General features: G+C 45.9%; 1 protein-coding gene across 2 annotated transcripts in view; it reads right to left on the bottom strand.

Annotated features, from left to right (window-relative positions):
- LOC306781429 (MICOS complex subunit mic25a-like) overlaps nt 1-18,341 on the bottom strand; it is a 99,398-nt gene that overhangs the window by 64,296 nt on the left and 16,761 nt on the right. Inside the window, exons 5-6 of one of the 2 annotated variants that reach the window (XM_079274283.1) lie at nt 11,824-11,847; nt 4,502-4,585 (exon numbers count right to left, since the gene is read on the bottom strand). In XM_079274283.1, coding sequence (XP_079130409.1) covers nt 4,502-4,585; nt 11,824-11,847 — 108 coding nt within the window. The remainder of the gene's footprint in view (nt 1-4,501; nt 4,586-11,823; nt 11,848-18,341) is intronic. The other variant, XM_079274284.1, reaches the window with a different exon arrangement.

Genomic DNA, 18,341 nt, shown 5'->3' with positions numbered 1-18,341 from the left:
GTTGTTCTATCGTGACTGAAACTATGCGCCATGACTTAAGAATGTAAGCAAATACACACTTGCCAAAGCAGCAAAAGGCCTAATTCCTTTTTACAAGTGGGTGGCCAAAAAAAAACATGTCTCTCACACACACACACACACACACACACACACACACACACACACACACACACACACACACACACACACACACACACACACACACACACACACACACACACACACACACACACACACACACACGATCCAACTGTAAAAGGTGCAGTCTTTCAACCCACACTCACTCCCACCTCATCTGACCTTTTGGTTTGATCTGAAAGTGGCAGCGGTATTCACTGAACACAAAAGAATTTCTGACCTGTGGATCCGTGTTTGTGTGTCCACTAAGTGTGTGAGCTTTGAGAAATAAGCCATGCGTCATATTCTATATGCTTGACTTCATGTACTTCCATCTGTTTAGGCGTTGTTCTTCGGTGTGTCTGTGTGTAGCCATTGCGGGGTCACAGAAGTCGCTAATGGAACACACCTCGTCAGCTAATCGTTAAAGGTTATGTGGGATCTCTCTGGAATCTCTGCACGGTGACAAGACTTCAGTTTTATACTTTCAGCTGTTTCTGCCTTAGAGCCAGACTAGATATTTTTTCCAGTCTTTGAGCAATGCTGACCAACCGTAGTTTGTAAATTTAAGTCAAACATCAAACACAGTTTGACTTTAGTTAGATTTCAGAGTAGCTATTTGAAAGAGAAAAGGCCGTTTCAGAACATGGCGTCCAAATTAAAAGTATTTCAAGAACATTTATCTCCACACCTTGAGAAGTTCAATTGAGTTTAATTAAATGATCTCACTGACTGTTTACCACTGTTGGGGAATGAACACAAGCACTTTTCTTTGTTGCCGCGGCAAAAATAATGAGGCAACTTGAATGGAAGCCACAGCTTCACAATATTGGGGAATGTTAACTTATTATGAAACTCATATCTTCATCTCCAGATGGGTGCAGCCTCGGTGGAAATATTGCTAACAAGCTAAACTAATAAGCAGATTCGAAGCCCTCGCTGCAGCATATTGAGCAGAGAGCTTTTCACAGGATGAAAGCATTAAACTTTGACTCGGTCTACATCGGGCCCTGGGTGTACTCATTTCCATAAGAAAGTGCAACACAGCAGAAAAGTGAAGTTTTCAAAACACTATTAAAAAATAGATACATATATACACACACACACTTGAGTTCTGATCAGAGGGCCAACCTGGATCAATTGTCGCAGGAACACACATATGGTTTGTTGGCAGCGTGTGTATTTGTTAATATATGTTTGTGTGTGTGTGTGCCTGTGTCTATACAGCATGTGTGTGTGTGTTTGCATGACATCTTAAATAAGTCCTCTGCCTCTCTGCTTGACCGTGAAAAAAAAAAAAAGGTACAGCCATTGGCATTATTTGGAGTAAAGCATTGTGATTGTGTGTGTGTGTTTAGCGTGCAGATATTTATGGTGCACCACGTGGGGGCCCATGCTGACAGCGTGTCACGCAACCTGTCAGACGTGGAGGAGGATTATTATCTCCTTCTGTACGCTCCATTTCCACCGGCTTCACACTACACTTTACTATGAGAGAGCAAGACAGACAGCGAGGGACAGAGAAAGGAGGAATTAGACGGATAGTTTCAGGTGCATCTGAAATCAACAAAAGACACATACGCCCACGTCAAATCAATGTTACTACAGCCTTTCCTGTATTGACATTTTGTAAGAAATGGAAAGATGGATATGAACTTGAAGATGAACCTCTGAATTGTCAAAACAAGTAAGTGAATAGCATCGGGCATGGTGTTTCAGGTCCTCTGTCAGTCCATGTTCTCTCAATAGGAAACACAAAACAGTAACAACAGCCGAACGCTCCACTCACCAAGGACCGGGTGGAGAGACACAGTGCACGAGAGTCAACTGGTGTGACTGAACTGTGCTGAGCACAGTCTATTAAAAGTCAATAAAACAATCTATTATTTTTCATAAAGAAAGTATAAAAATAGTTCACTGTTCACTATAAAGTGCCACATTTATTTGAATGTTGAGGAAAATGGTGACACAGACCAGTGCCATGAGAATTTCACAAAAAGGCATAACCTAAAGATATGGCGATATGTAGCGGAGTTTCACTTTGCATCAACGTTACACCCCTCACCAGCACATATGTCAATGCAAAGGGCGAGATAACGTTAACATACAGTAAGCCTCGCTCAGTTTGACTGTGACTCATCTCGGTTACATTCAGCTGAGCAGTTTTGAAGAAACCAAACATTGAGCAGTGGGAACACGTGGAGAAGGCAAACAGGCTAAAACCGAGGCATTATGGGGCTTCTGGTGGCATCTGCGAACACACTGAGCCTACAGATAGACGCATGAAATTCCCCCATTTACATATACAGTACACGTGCACCTGAATATACAGTGTGCCTGCAAAACACATATCACATCACACACACACACACATAGAGGTCTGTCTACAAACATCCTAAGCCCAACAGCAAACACAGCTTGTGCTTGTATGTCAGCCTGCCAGTCGTCTTCTCCCTCTGCAAACCCAACCTGTTACTAATGAGACTAACACAAACAGCAAGGCATCTGACACCAAGACCTCTGTGTGTGTGTGTGTGTGTGTGTGTGTGTGTGTGTGTGTGTGTGTGTGTGTGTGTGTGTGTGTGTGTGTGTGTGTGTGTGTGTGTGTGTGCGTGTGTGTGCAGAGACTATGCTACCAAGAACTCTAACCGCTTATGGTAGCTTATGGCACACGCTACCCGTAACCTCCACTGACATGCACACACAGTTTATTCCAAACTCGGGTTGAGGTTTTCTGTCAGTTCTCCAGCAGCAATCAGGAATAAACAAATGATGGAATAGAAAAGAGAATAAATTAAAGGCCTAAGCTACGAGCACACGAACCACAGGGGGGAAACTGTGACACTGCAGCGATGGCACTCCAATGTTACGCCCCTCCCCCCCCCCGTGCGACTCCATCTGCTCCCACCACTCCCTTGGCGGGACGGATTTCAATTAGCCACGGTGAACACTACATAATACTTAGATTTCACACATAACGTCCAGTAAAGGTCTTCTACGTCTGAGTACTAGGGGGAGTGCTTCCCCCAGAGAGCCCGTGAAAAGGTCCGTCTTGTGTGGCGCCCGGTGAGCCTGAGACTTAACTCGTGACCAACAGCTTTTACACCTTTTCTGCCTGGTAAATGTCAGACAGACAGACAGATGAAAGGGGAGGACAGGGCTTGTAAGGACTCTGTGGAGATGCTCAGGCTGGCTAAAAACCAGTGTTCCCTTTTGAAATCACATTTACCGACACACTGCTTTTTCCGACGGATTTCCGTGTGCAGGGTGCATGCTCTCTCGTGTGTCAGCTATAGTTTAACTTCGAGTTGGACAGAAGAAGTGCATAAAGAAAAGCAAACTACCAAACCAACTACTCACCGTGTCAAACGGGACAGTTTACCAAAAGTCGATGGCACGCCCCCCCCATTTTGGAGAGGCAGAAAGGAATACCAATACGGGAGCTAAACAATGTCCTCAGGCAGCAGCAAAACATGTTTAGCACCCTCAATTTCAGTAAAAGCGTGCACTATATTGAGAATATTTTCAGCCACAAGACTTCTTTGTCTAAAACAGTATTTTACTTCGCAGATCACAGGAGTTGCTGATCGACCGCTGCTTCAATTGGTTCGTTTGTTTCTGTCATTGTGTCACTCAGTTCCCCGCCAGACACGGCTGTGTGATGGCGAAGTAAAGCGTTGAAAATATTGTAAATATAGCCCCACACTTCAACTGATCATGATTTATTCAGGTGGGCCTTTCTTTTAGGTGGCTAAAATATGTTTTGCTGCTGGCCCCATCCACAGCAGTACATTTCGTTGTACTCCTCTCCGCTTCTCCAGACTGGGGACGCGCCTTCCGCCATTTACTGCAGGTACTACACCGACTGTGGATAAGTGCCCCATACAACCCCACTTCAAATAATCCAAACTATCCCTTTAATGTGATTGTCACTGTCACACATTTGCACTCGTGAGTGTTCGTGCTGTTTTTCCAGCAGGTGTGTTGGACCAGAGTCATTCATTTTGCAAAATTCGCATGAGAGTTAGAACACAGACCAGTTATGTCCACCCACTTTCTGTCATAGTGCGGCGGCTGAGCGAACACGCACAAAGCACGTTGGCGAGTATCGCATGTTTTTTTGTGCCTGCATTTGTGTGATTGTACAATAGTGTGTAGTGTGTTTGTTTGGGGCTGTTTATCTATTTGTGTGTCGCAAAGTTAAAGTCTCCCCAAGTGTATAGACATTGTGTATGTGTGAGTGCGTCCATAGTTTTGTGTGTACAGTATGTGCAACTTTGGGAATCTGTGAAAGCCTCTAATGAAGTCTTTGTAAGCGTCTGTGTGTGTGTGTGTGTGTGTGTGTGTGTGTGTGTGTGTGTGTGTGTGTGTGTAAATGTTGTACCCTCTTCTCCAGCTGTGCCAGCTGCTCCTTGTAGAAGGCATCCAATGCTTTCAGCTGTACATCTTTCTTCTGTAGCTGCTGAGCCTGCAAGAGGGCGGGCGCACACACACACACACACACACACACAGGAAAGGATTAAACATTGTGTACTGCTACGTTTTCTCACTAGAAAGTAGTAGACTCGTGAAATATATGGTTTATAGTGATGCTGATGGGGTTTCTGTTGGTATGTTAAATATCAGGTACAATTTGAATTTTAGTGATAATATTCTCTAACAGAGCTCCAATATGGTACCACACGACAGTGGTTACCAATCTGCGGGTCGCACATTTCAGCTCAGTGTGGGATGTTACTGTGTTTTTCTGTCATTAACTGTCTCTCCTCTGGTCTCTGTGTCACCCAGGGGTGTGCGGAGGGGAGAGACGACACTCGGCAGTCTGCTAGTTTGTTGCTCTCGCTACCAATATTAGCTGATCTGTGATCTGAAGAAAGGAAACGCATGCATGCAGCTTGAAATTCAAACGTGGCGGTGTTCCCCCCGTCGCTAAGGAAGAAAAAGCCTGCTAGCCGATAGGCTAATTCATGCAGTGTAAAATGCCCTCTCTTAGAGCTGCTAAGGGAACATCTGATACTGGTATTGAAAATATGCAGCTTTCTTTATAATAGACTGTTAGTGCCTTAACTATCTAAATAAAAAAGAGAGTTCAGATTTATCTGACTGCTTGTATTAATTCTTGAAAAAGTAGCCATGTGCAGTAATATAGGAAATTGAGGATGCAATACGTTGAGACGCATCGAGAGTTTGAATCGCTGACGGCTGAATCGTGATGGAAGTGACTCAAAAGGTCAGTGACGATTCACACCTATAGTGCTGGTACAGAAATCTGTTTTTCATACAAGTCTCCTCCCTGTGATCAGCACCTCATCACAACCCCTCGGTGTACTTTTTACAGCCCTCTCACCACCGATCACATGTTATTTATAAAAGGCAGCGAATGTGACAAACATGGACATATGTTTGCAAAAGCATCCGCAGGTGTGTGAAAGCAGGCTGACAAACGGGCTCATATGCCGTTATTGTCCAACTTATTGTCCCTTATTGAACTTTATTGAATGAACTGAAGTACGACCCCTTAGAACAAACTACCAGGAAGAGGAAAAAATAAAAAAGAAGCTTGGAGGGATGTTGTGGCTATAGGCCCGTCGCAATTATTACACAATCGCCTGATCGCAATTATCTTTGGAGTCCACAGTTAACTTCAAGATAATGTTGGCAAAGAAATGGCAACAAACAGAAACTGGATTAGGTATTCATATGACGGGTAAATAAAGTGAGCAGAAGGTTCTAATGTCAGGAAAAAATAACATGAAAAAAGAGAGCGCTTGGCTGTCTTACTGCTGTTGTACAGCTTCTTCTGTTTCAGTTCATACGAGACCGTATGTGTTGCGATCAGACGCTAGATGATGACAGAGAGAGGTGCCAATAACAGCTCTCTTGATTCTCCTGAAGGGGAAGAAGTGTGTTTGACATCTCTGAAAAGGAAAGGAAAGTTGTCTGGTTGTAGTAAATGTGTAACCCCCGAAGTGAGCGTCAACTTCGGCAGTGAGTGGAGAAAAAAAGCAAAGTCTCCACTGTGCCTCCCGAGTCCCGACCACCGTCCGGGAGCTGCAACGGGAATGGTTAACACAGGCTTTGCTTTCCACGTTGCAGATTAACTTTTGAAAGTACGATCAAGCGTCCTTCTAATTGAACCACGTTTAAAAATGAGCGATTTAAAATGATTTAAATCAATCTATGCAGCAGAACGGGAGGTGAAACGTTTGTTGTAGCAAATTATTTGAAGATGAACTGACTCATTTTGCATCAATAGCATCATTTCGATGAGCAGCTATTGAGATGAACAACATTGATTTCGGTCTAGTTGTAAAGATGTAAAGGTGACCGGCACATATTGAATGACTATTTTCTTTTTACTATTTAAAATGGGTAAAATCACATTGATCACATCGCATTGATTCATTCAGTCCCTGCTGGACCCAATACCACAGTATGCTGCAGTAGTCAGATTATTTTTGACTAAAAGGTCAGAATAAAAAATGTGTGATAAAAAAAAGAAAAAAAGAATCAAGACATGAAATAGTAAAGTAGGGAAATATGTATGCAGGATACGGAAAAATGGAAAAAAATAATAAAGACTGACAGATATGGAATGAGTAAGCTGTCAGGACTGCGCCGTAGGACCCCAGGACATCCAGCAGATGGTGGCAGAGTGCGCCGTAATTAGGTTTTGTGGACTGATTGGACTTGGCTCACCTTAAGTGGGTTCACCTGTGTAATTGCCTCAAGTGTATTTAAGGCGTGTCTGTACCTGGCCCTTCGTTCGAGCCTCATGTTTTCTTGACACGTCTGTTCCTGTGTTTTCCCTCTGTGGGATACCTTATTAAATTCTACCTCTTTTTGGCTCCTGAACTCGGCGTTTTGTATCTACACTCAGTACCTTCAAGTTGCACGTGACAGTAGGCTCGAACCACCAACATGAGTGTAACAGGCGCCGAAGGAGGAGACGTCAGCCTAGCCCAGGTGCTCGGCGCTGTGGAATCCCAGGGAACCTCGATCCAGCAGATCCAAGCCTGGATAACCCAGCAAATGCACCAGCCGAACCCCCCGGCTGCCAAGACGTTCCTACAGAAACCAGAGCGGTATGACGGCACTCCAGAGACCTGTCAGGGATTTTTGACACAGTGTGACCTGTGTTTTGTCATGCAGCCTGATCAGTTCCCCTCAGAGAAAGCTAAGGTCGCTTTTATGATTTCGCTGCTAACCAGTAGAGCTCTAGTATGGGCTACTGCCCTATGGGAGGCATATTCCCCACTTTGTGCTAATGCAGTAGAGTTCTCCAAGACACTACGCCAGGTTTTTAACCACCCAGTGAGTGGCAGAGAAGCAGCACGCCGCATCAGCTCGCTCCGCCAAGGAGCTAGACCTGTGTCTGAATATGCCATAGAATTCCGCACCTTGGCAGCTGAGTGCAAATGGAACAATGAAGCACTTTTGACCACTTTTTACAATGGCCTGTCTGAGGCGGTCAAAGATGATTTGGCTAGTCGGGAGTGGGGGGTCACTGTAGATGAGCTCATAACCACCTCTATCTGCCTCGATCAGCGCATACGCGAAAGGAGGCGTGAGCGCAGGCTTCCCAATTCGGCACCTCCCCAAGCGCATTCACCACTGGGCGCGTCGGGCCCCACTGCTCAGCCCGCTCAAGCGGAGGCAATGGAGGTAGGCAGGTACCGCATTACACCTGCAGAACGAGAGCGACGCCGCAGAGAGAGATGCTGCCTTTACTGTGGAGGAGCTGGACATTACCGGGACCAATGTCCCCAGCGGCAGGGAAACGAGGATGCTCATTAGGAGGAGGGGACAGCGTAGTGAGCAATTTTGTCCAATCTCAGTACCCCAACCCAGTTAAGCGCCTCTGCCTGAGGGCTCGACTCACCTGGACCCCAGAGAACCCGGAGAACATCCCTATCACGGTGCTGATCGATTCAGGCTCAGAGGAAAACCTGATGGACTCTGCTCTGGCCGCACGCCTCGGTCTACCTACCAAGGCCCTTCCCAATCCTGTGAAGATCCAGGCGCTCGACGGACGACCCCTAGGCTCCGGTAAAATTGACTTCATGACACACCCCTTACTACTGCAGATTGGGTCACATACAGAGACTGTTTCTTTGGCTTTAGTCCAATCCCAACATGATAGAGTAGTACTAGGGTTTCCCTGGCTTCAGAAACACAATCCCCAGTTCAACTGGTCCACTGGCGAACTTTTATCATGGAGCCCAGAGTGTATCTCAGCCAAACATGTTACACCTGTGATGAAGTGTGCTGTTGCCTGTTCATCCTCTGAGCTCTCTTCAGTCCCTGCAGAGTATCATGACCTAGCTGAAGTATTTAGTAAGACTAGAGCTACAGCACTTCCTCCTCACAGACCTTTTGACTGTGCCATTGACCTGTTGCCTAACACTATTCCCCCCCGGGGACGACTATACCCTCTCTCCAGCCCCGAGACTAAGGCCATGGAGGACTACATTAGCGAGTCTCTTAAGAACGGGCTTATTAAACCTTCAACTTCACCAGTGTCAGCAGGATTCTTTTTTGTACCCAAGAAAGATGGTGGTCTACGACCATGCATAGATTACCGAGCACTGAACATCACAGTAAAGAACAAATATCCGTTGCCACTCATGTCTTCCGCTTTTGATCTTCTTGGAGGAGCTACAGTGTTCACTAAACTAGACCTGCGGAATGCTTACCATCTGGTCCGCATCAGAGAGAATGATGAGTGGAAGACTGCTTTTAGCACCCCCAGTGGACATTATGAATACCGGGTAATGCCATTTGGTCTGACCAATGCTCCTGCTGTGTTCCAAGCCTTTGTAAATGAAGTGCTCAGGGAGTTCCTCAACCGCAGTGTGTTCGTTTACCTCGATGATGTGCTAATTTTTTCCAAGTCCCTCACAGAACATCGCCAGCACGTCCGGCAGGTCCTCCAGCGGTTGCTGGACAACCAGCTCTTCGTCAAACTGGAGAAGTGTGAGTTCCACGTTACCCGCACCTCCTTTTTGGGGTATGTCATCTCCCCCGATGGAGTAATCATGGACGAATCCAGGGTGCAGGCTGTACTGGACTGGCCGGTTCCCGCCACTCTCAAGCAGGTACAGCGTTTTGTGGGGTTTGCTAACTTTTATCGCCGTTTCATTCGAGGCTTCAGCTCCATAGTAGCACCTATCACGGCAGTGGGCCGGGGAGCCCCAACCAAACTCAGATGGACCCCGGAGGCGCAAGCGGCGTTCGAGCATCTCAAGGCTCAGTTCACGTCAGCCCCACTGCTGAGGCACCCTGACCCTGCCCTTCCGTTTGTGTTGGAGGTGGATGCGTCCAGGTCTGGTGTTGGAGCTGTGCTGTCCCAGAAATCAGGTATGGACAACAAGACGCACCCATGTGCCTTTTTCTCTCGCAAGCTTAGTGACGCTGAGAGGAACTATGACGCCGGTGACAGGGAGCTGTTGGCCATCCTGAGGGCACTTGAAGAATGGAGACACTGGCTGGAAGGAGCGCGCCACCCATTCACAGTCATCACGGATCATAAGAACCTCCAGTACATCCGTGAGGCCAAGCGCCTGAACCCCCGACAAGCCAGGTGGGCCCTGTTTTTCACCAGATTCAGGTTTATCATCACGTTTCGCCCCGGCACCAAGAATGCCACGGCTGATGCCTTATCGCGCCAGTATGACGCCAACGTTACTGACCCGGTCCCTGAGTGCATCATTCCCCCCAGCTGCGTGGTGGGACAGGTGACGCTTGCCCTGGAGGACGCCGTCCTGCGTGCGCAAGAGGAGGATCCAGGTCCTAGTGGAGTACCCCCGGGCCGTCTGTATGTCCCGCTCAACGCCCGCTCTGAAGTTCTACAATGGGGGCATGACTCGCCAGTGACGGGCCATCCTGGGGCTGCCCGCACGATGGAGCTAGTCAGCCGCCGCTTTTGGTGGCCACGCATGAGAACTGACATTGAGGAGTATGTTCACGCATGTTCTGTTTGTGCTACACAGAAGTCAGGAAACCAAGCCCCGGCGGGCCTGCTCCACCCCCTGCCGGTTCCTTATCGGCCATGGTCCCACATCTCAATGGACTTCATCACTGGCCTACCACCTTCTGACGGTAACACAGTGATTTTTGTAGTTGTGGACCGTTTTTCCAAAGCAAGCCACTTTGTCCCACTACCTAAGCTGCCGTCTGCGAAGGAAACCGCTGATTTGGTGGTCCGAGAGGTGGTGCGTCACCATGGCATCCCTAGTGACATTGTCTCTGATAGAGGGCCCCAATTCATGTCCAAGTACTGGAGTGCATTTTGGTCCTTGTTTGAAACGTCTGTCAGTCTTTCATCAGGCTACCATCCGGAGAGTAATGGACAGACGGAACGCGTGAACCAGGAGCTGGAGAAATACCTACGCTGCATGGTATCATCCAATCCGGGTGCCTGGAGTCGAAAGCTGGTGTGGGCTGAGATCGCCCACAACCAACTGAGGGGGTCCTCCACCGGTATGTCGCCTTTTGAGGTTCAGTACGGATATGTCCCGCCATTTTTTCCCTCTCAGCAGTCCGAGTCAGCGGTCCCCTCTGCGGATGCTGCTGTGGCCAGATGCCGCCAGGCCTGGAAGAAGGCCCGTGCTGCGCTTACACGCGCCACCGAAACCCATCGGATCCAGGCCAATCGCAGGAGACGGCGCGCCCCGACGTTCCGCCCTGGACAGAGAGTATGGCTCTCCACCAAGAACCTGCCTCTGCGCACGGACTCCAAATTCACTCCCCGGTTCATCGGTCCGTTTCCTGTGGAGAGGAGGATCAACCCGGTGGCTTACAAACTCAGACTTCCTAGGACTCTCCGGGTGAGACCAGTGTTTCATGTCTCTTTGCTGAAACCTCTCTTCTCCTCGCCCTTGTCCAGGCCTGCCCCACTGCCGCCGCCCCCGCGGGTCGTCGCTGGTGGCCCTGTCTACACCGTCCGGAGGCTGCTGGATTCCCGGCGGAGGGGGCGAGGCCTTCAGTACCTGATTGACTGGGAGGGCTACGGCCCAGAGGAACGCTCATGGGTGCCCTCACGGCACGTCCTGGATCCTGCCCTCATCCGTGCCTTTCACCGTGCACACCCTCTCCAGCCTGGCCCACCTGGAGGTGGCCGTCGGGTGGGGGGTACTGTCAGGACTGCGCCGTAGGACCCCAGGACATCCAGCAGATGGTGGCAGAGTGCGCCGTAATTAGGTTTTGTGGACTGATTGGACTTGGCTCACCTTAAGTGGGTTCACCTGTGTAATTGCCTCAAGTGTATTTAAGGCGTGTCTGTACCTGGCCCTTCGTTCGAGCCTCATGTTTTCTTGACACGTCTGTTCCTGTGTTTTCCCTCTGTGGGATACCTTATTAAATTCTACCTCTTTTTGGCTCCTGAACTCGGCGTTTTGTATCTACACTCAGTACCTTCAAGTTGCACGTGACATAAGCAAGTGGGAGGAAGGGATGGAATTATTTGGACGGACAGATGGGAGCATTAAACCAGGAGACATGATGGGGCAGAAAGAAAGATCTGTAAAAGATTTAACTTTAATAGACAATAAGTGACAATTGCAGTTTGAACTTTTATGAAGTGACCCTAAGCCAGAGGAAAGTGGGGACGTAAAACATTGGGAGGGTTAGAAAGCAGCAGGATGGAGGGATGAAGGGAGGGAGGGACAAAAGAGCAGGAGGTTGGAAGGTTATGATGAAGCTTACCATCACAGGTATCTCATCTGCAGACTAGAGAAGTGGGAATATAGAAAGTAGAAAGAGTAGAAGAGGCAGAGACACAAAGCATGTTAGGAAAAGAGAGGAGGAGGGAGAGAGGAGCACAGTGGTTGGGTTAGGGCTCTTCAATAGTTAAAATACAAATGCCTGCAATTGAATTCAATGAATCACATTATTGATGAAATAAAAAGGTCAGAGAAAAAAAAAACATTACAACACTATTGTTTTCACAGATCGCTAAATGTATTTAGTGTCACAAAGAATGCTTTAAGTCAGAAGGCATAAATAAACTAAGTTTTCTCAAACTTGTACGACCCCGTTTCTGCTGATCACAGCAATTACAGAGCTGTCAAGTTGCACAACCAATCAAATTGACCAATCCATAGTTACTGTTGCTAGGCCAGACAAGCTTGACAAGAAGAAACATGGCTTCTCCACATTCCTGTCTAATAAACATGAAGCAAACCTGTCTGACGTGGCTGATCTGACATTCAGCAAACTCCTTTTGATTCAGAGAACATCAGCTCTGTTAAGATGTGACGATATATATAAAGTAATGCGTCCTTGAAGGTTGTGACCCCAACGTAACGCTTACATACGTATGTTACCTTTGGAAACAAGCTGATTCATCTTTAGCCTTTCCTGTTGCTACAAATGTTCAAAGATACCAAGTATGCCACGCAGAAGCATGTATAAAACGATGTATCATGCAACTGCATTATTTCTTCTTTTATGTGATGGTGCATGTTTGGACACTAACCTCAGTGTCATAGAGCTTCGATACAGTGATGGAGAGAGTGTAGAACAGTATGAGAGAAGTGTTTAGGATCCCCTCCAGGAAAACATTCTGCTTTGCTTTGAATAATAACGAGTATCTTACTGCTCAGAAATTCTTGAAATTGAAATGTTCTCCCTTGCTGAAAAGTTCTACGAATCTGCAGATATTTTTCATTTCAAAAGATGAACTGCTGAATGAGATGTTTCCCACAACGTCCGTTTCTTGTCTGGAGGTGTCAAGTTTCCACGTAACATGAAGTCACATGTACTGGAACAAGTTTTAAACTCTCAGCAAAGCCTTCCAGACGCTCAAACTTGATCTTAAGTCACAAAAAAGCTAAACGCATCTTTGACTGAACATTACCACCAACATGTCAGTCTCATATGTGACCCCATCTGTTCATCCAAAATCAACCGCAACACCGGCATTTTCATGCTTCTTTTCTGTTTTTGAGTTTCATAAATATCTATTAAGTTCATGTAAAACATACTGAGACATGAGATGGACTTGAATAAACTAACCTTTTTCTATTTTTTATGAATGGAAAATCTTGGCTGTGAAGTGCTGAAGACTTCTGTGAAATCTGAATTTGGCAGCATAACAATTGCATTCAACTACGACCTATTCTAAAACAGCACAAACAACTGTACTGACTGCGTGTTGTTTGCCTCATTTCTCTCACTCACTCACTCACACACACACACACACACACACACACACACACACACACACACACACACACACACACACACACACACACACACACACACACACACACACACACACACACACACACACACACACACACACACAATGCTCTGCACTGTCCCGAATGTGATAGAGGTTAAAGGTCAATAGATGTTCCGACTCAATCCTCGCTGGTCAAACGTGGCTATTGAAGGACTCGCAACAGCTACCTGGGAATAAGTAGAACATAAAGTCATATAAAAGCCTTATGAAACTGAACGCCATGGCGTTTAACCTGCATAAAGACCAGGATCCTGTGAAACTGAGCCAAAGTTTACGGCACTAAAATGTATCAACACGAGGAAAACTTCATGGAAGCTGCTTCAGACACAGCTGGCAACAGATGGGTGCGTTTGTCACGCTGTGGGTTCAACAGGCAGAACAAGTTTGAATAAGAACTGCAAAGTACCTCCGATACAGACAGCCCGTCAGACTCGATCTGAACTACCCTAATGCACCGAATCTCACACAATCTGCTACACCCGGCAAATGAATGCCAGTCAATGTTCTTTCACAGCACCGTCGCCACTGAAAACATCAGGCGCATCGGTACAGAAGGAGAGGAGAGAATACGAGCGCACAGCGTACAGAGGGAGGAAGATTCATCATAATTATCAGGGCTGCTGAACGCCAGATCAAATCAGAGTCGATCGTCTGCGTTTCATAAACAGACCTTAACTGAGGAGAGACAAAGAGCAGGGGGGGGGGGGCGTCTGATGCGAGAGATACTCCCACTGTCGGGGTGACAATTGCAGCTGGTGCATGTTAATGCAGAGGGGGGGATTTTAATTTCAAAGACAGAGCTCTCCTTCCTATCTGCGTCTGCGTTTTAATTTGCTGCCAGAGATGAAACTGCAAGTGAATCAGATGAGTCCTCTGGTGTCCCTCCAGGGACCTGCGAGTCTATGGTAGATAAAAGCCAGGCAGGCGTGACTTCACACACACACACACACACACACACACACACACACACACACACACGACGGCTTACGTGCCGAATCGCCGATGTTCGTTCAAGCCCGTCTCTCTGTTGGGAACCCTTGGTCATCCATTTGTTGGGTCTTTTCTGTCTGCATTCATGTGTGTCAGTGAGTCCAGCTGTAACTCTGCTTTGCATTAGCACTTCATTCATTTCAATTAAAAGTGAAAAGCAGAGTCATCCAACTATAAAGCAAGGACTATATCTTTCTGTCAGTTTGTTCTTCGCACGTCTCCAAGAAACGCTCATCTGATCTACTTCACACTCGGTGGGTGTTCTGCGGGGGACCCCGTGGAGTGCTTTATCGAATTTGGTGCAATTTGGACGCGCAACACGTTCAATATTAATACTCTTTGAATAAATGAGCGAACAGCGCTCTTTAGCATGTCGGCTCATTGACTGCAGTTCACTTTTGCTGCTGTATTCTAGAAATACTAACGTTACAACCAAACTCCTTTTTACTTCCCTGCAGCGGGACGGCGAGCAATTGGCCCGTTTCCAAGTGCCACGCATTATGGACGGCCACAGGCCGACATTTTAGACCCAGAGGATGAATGCATTGTAAAAACTTTAGTGATCCCTTAACAGTGTCGATAGCGCCCATCAACAAGTCAAACTTGCCCAATATTTTTGGTTTATGACCAAATATCTGCAAAAACGACAGACTTTCCTCTCAGACGGAAACATGCTGAACTAATACGGCGAACACCGCACGTGGCTAGCAACAGCAACGTAGTGTCACCACAGTGAGCATGATAGCTGACATTAGCAGCATGCTACGTAAAAAACGGAGCCTCACAGAGCCAAAGTAAATCATTCAGTGTAAAACGATTATGATGCAAATCAGTAGATATAAACCGTATGATGAAGTAAAGGTGAGTATGAGCGTTCATTTCCAGCTTTTGGTCCCTTTTTGGCCGTTTCTTTTGCTAATTCTCGTCAGGCTGGTCCCAAAAAAAAAGCACTTACCGGCAATGTTCCCTCTAATTTTTCATGTGTCTGGGCATACACACAAGCTCCCTGAGCACACTGAGGACCACTGTGAGCAACATCAGATGTGCACGCTGTGGCCACACACCAGTATCACACCTGTTCAAAACCTTGGATCATAGCAAGTTACATGGCTTATTAAAAGAATCAAATTACAGCAGCAATTTTCACTAGTTTACTTTTAATATAAGTGATTTGACAAACTTTAAAGGAAAAAGACAAAAATCTTGTTGTTCATGAGATGTGTAGTATGTTTTATGTGACAGTCCTGCTTGGCCATGGGAAGAGTCTTGCTTTGGCCTGTGTGAGGTCCTGTTGTGGCCTGTGTGAGGGTCCTGTTCTGGAAGAAATTATACATATACACCTTTCAGACATAACATTTTGTTCACATTAAAACATTCACATTTTGCACAATGACGTGTGCTGTAGCTTGTGATACAGTGTAAATTCCTGTAACTCTGTCTGTAAAATATGTAATTACTCAGTTTTTTATTATCATTTCTACTACCCATAAATTATCTAGTAGTAACATAATTTAATGATTAATATCCATAAGTAAAAAATCTTAATAAATGTCACTAGAATATGCACAAATCTGACTTAAATTTTACCTTATTTTTCACGTCTGTCCTTCTCACTTCTCCAATGGTTGTACACTTTGTCCAGGTTGATGGCTTCGTCTGCTTCTTGCTTTGACTTTATGTGCATCAGCTGGTCCAAATGTGCCACTTCAAGACGATTTCTGGATGCTGTTTTGATACGATTCATTAAACTGAATCCTCTTTCACAATCTGCACTGGAAGCTTAAAAGAACCACATTTCTTTTTTCCAATGGCTTGGTGAGTGGATGTGTCGCTGCCCGTTCGTTTCGCCATGATAAGGGGTTAGCATTTGCGTCTCGTAACTCCGCCGCACTGTTGTTAGCTAGCTAACCTGCACGGCGCGAATGGGCAGGGCAATAGTGTCAATGCTATGATTGGCTGCGTAGCGTAAGTGAACCGAATCGTATCATTGGCTGGACACCTGTCACTCACTGAGTTACGTTGCAAAATAGTACAGAAAACAAAATTATTATTATTATTATTATTATTATTGGTTTAATTGATTAGATAAGATTAGGACTAATATTAGATATTAATTAATACGTTTATGTTGAATTTTATTTTATGCGCTGCATAGATTTTCTTGTGCGCTGAGAATGTGCGAGCAGTGCGCGATTGCTCAAGCGCGCAGCTTAGAGGGAACATTGCTTACCGGTATGTTCTATGCCTCATCTGAGCCTGCATTCAAAAGCTCAACACAAGACGTTCGCAAAATGAACAGATGCAGTCTGTGACCTCTTCATCGCCTACTAAAAGGTACAGCAGCAGCATTAGTTTTGGTAGTGCTACAGAGAAAAAAGGTGTTTCATCCTTTTGCTTCTAGAATGAAGAAGCCTCACAAACACACCGTAGTCCTCTCAGGATTATCCAATTATCACCAAATGAGCCGGCATACAAAATAAATTAAATTTAATGGGACGCTTAATCGCAAAGCATTGTAAAACTGCAGGTATATAGCACTGTGCTTTTAGACATACATTAAAAATAAATAGCGACTGTTGTCACCAAAAAGGGCAGCCGGGTGTATTATAACGTCTCATTTTCATTACTTTTTCTGATGCTTAAACTATTTCCACTTGCCGTACAGGATATCCAATTCATTCTCCTCTGGAGCTTTTGAAATAGTTGTAAAATTGTTCTAAACGACTTCAGTGAAAACAATAAAGAGATAAAAACTCATCTGTGTGAGAAGAAGAAAAGAGAAGAAGAATCCAAAACATGTAACAAATGTAAACAAGAGCAGAGAAACAGTTATTAAGAAGGTGCAGAATGGAACAGGACAGCTGGTACGCCGTGAGCTAGACAGGAGATTAGCGTACAAACGTATTATCGCACGTTCTTCTTGCTCGGGGCACCTTCTGCACACGCATCGCGTCAGCACACAGCTAGAGGTGTGAAGCATCTATTTAGAAGCTCCAGACAGAGGGAATCAAAATGTGCAAATGTGTGCGAGACCAAAAAAGTAAGCGGGAGTAAGTGGGGGGGGTGAGAGCCTCTGTTGTGGAAGCTCTCACGGCAGCAGCAGAACCTAGCAGAGCGGTGGAGGCCTTCACGTTGTTCGCGATGCAGTTTTGCGTGTTCACTTTGTTGCTTTTTGTTTTAGAAACACAGCAGTGCCGTGAGGATGATCTCTAACGTGCACTATGTCCAAAAAGCGTCCAGCCATGACAGCAGTAGATCATTACTAAAAAAAAAACATCAGGAAACTGTGACGCATGTCGTCTTAATGCAGCAGTAAAACACATGTAAACGTTTTACAGTGTGTGGTAAAATATGTATTACGTAAGTAACACTAAACAAAAATAAAATATATAAACATAAATAAATATTTGCCCCACTGATGTTGGTCAGACCTGTACTTCTACCTGCAGAAAAGAAACGGATAGTCTAGGATGTTGAGGAGTCAAGACATGTTATAGTGATCAGAAAGCTGACTCATGTTACAGGGCGTCTGATATGTTATTCGGTAATGAAAAGATCAGAGCTCTTGAACGTGACCTCGATGCCAACGGGCCCGAAACGTTTCCCAGATGGCGAGGACCGAGAGCAGAAAGAAATAACACACATATCGTCTTCTTAAGGCAGCTAGAGGCTTCAGTTCCACATTAGGTCTCCTGTTGAGATAGTCATAGCAAAGATTGGTGTGTAAAAAACATTGGTGGGCCAAAAAAACTCATTGCAATAGTACTGAAGACAAGGGATGACATCATCAAAGCTGCCCAATGAATGAAATACCGGTGAGCCAAACTAGTCCTGTCTAACCATTATCTGGTCAGTGAAAATGCAAGACGATTCAATGATGTTCTGGTGGGGCTGCATGCGTCCATCTTCTTTATGTATTCTTTTTACAGTGCACAGTACTCTGCGTGTTTTGAGGCTGAGGGGACAACAGATGGCGGTTGTCTGAGCA

The sequence above is a fragment of the Melanostigma gelatinosum genome, assembly GCF_949748355.1.
Source record: "Melanostigma gelatinosum genome assembly, chromosome: 8".
Classification (NCBI taxonomy): Eukaryota; Metazoa; Chordata; class Actinopteri; order Perciformes; family Zoarcidae; genus Melanostigma; species Melanostigma gelatinosum.
The sequence above is the reverse complement of the archived record's forward strand: the minus strand, read 5'-3'. Positions and strand labels throughout refer to the sequence as shown.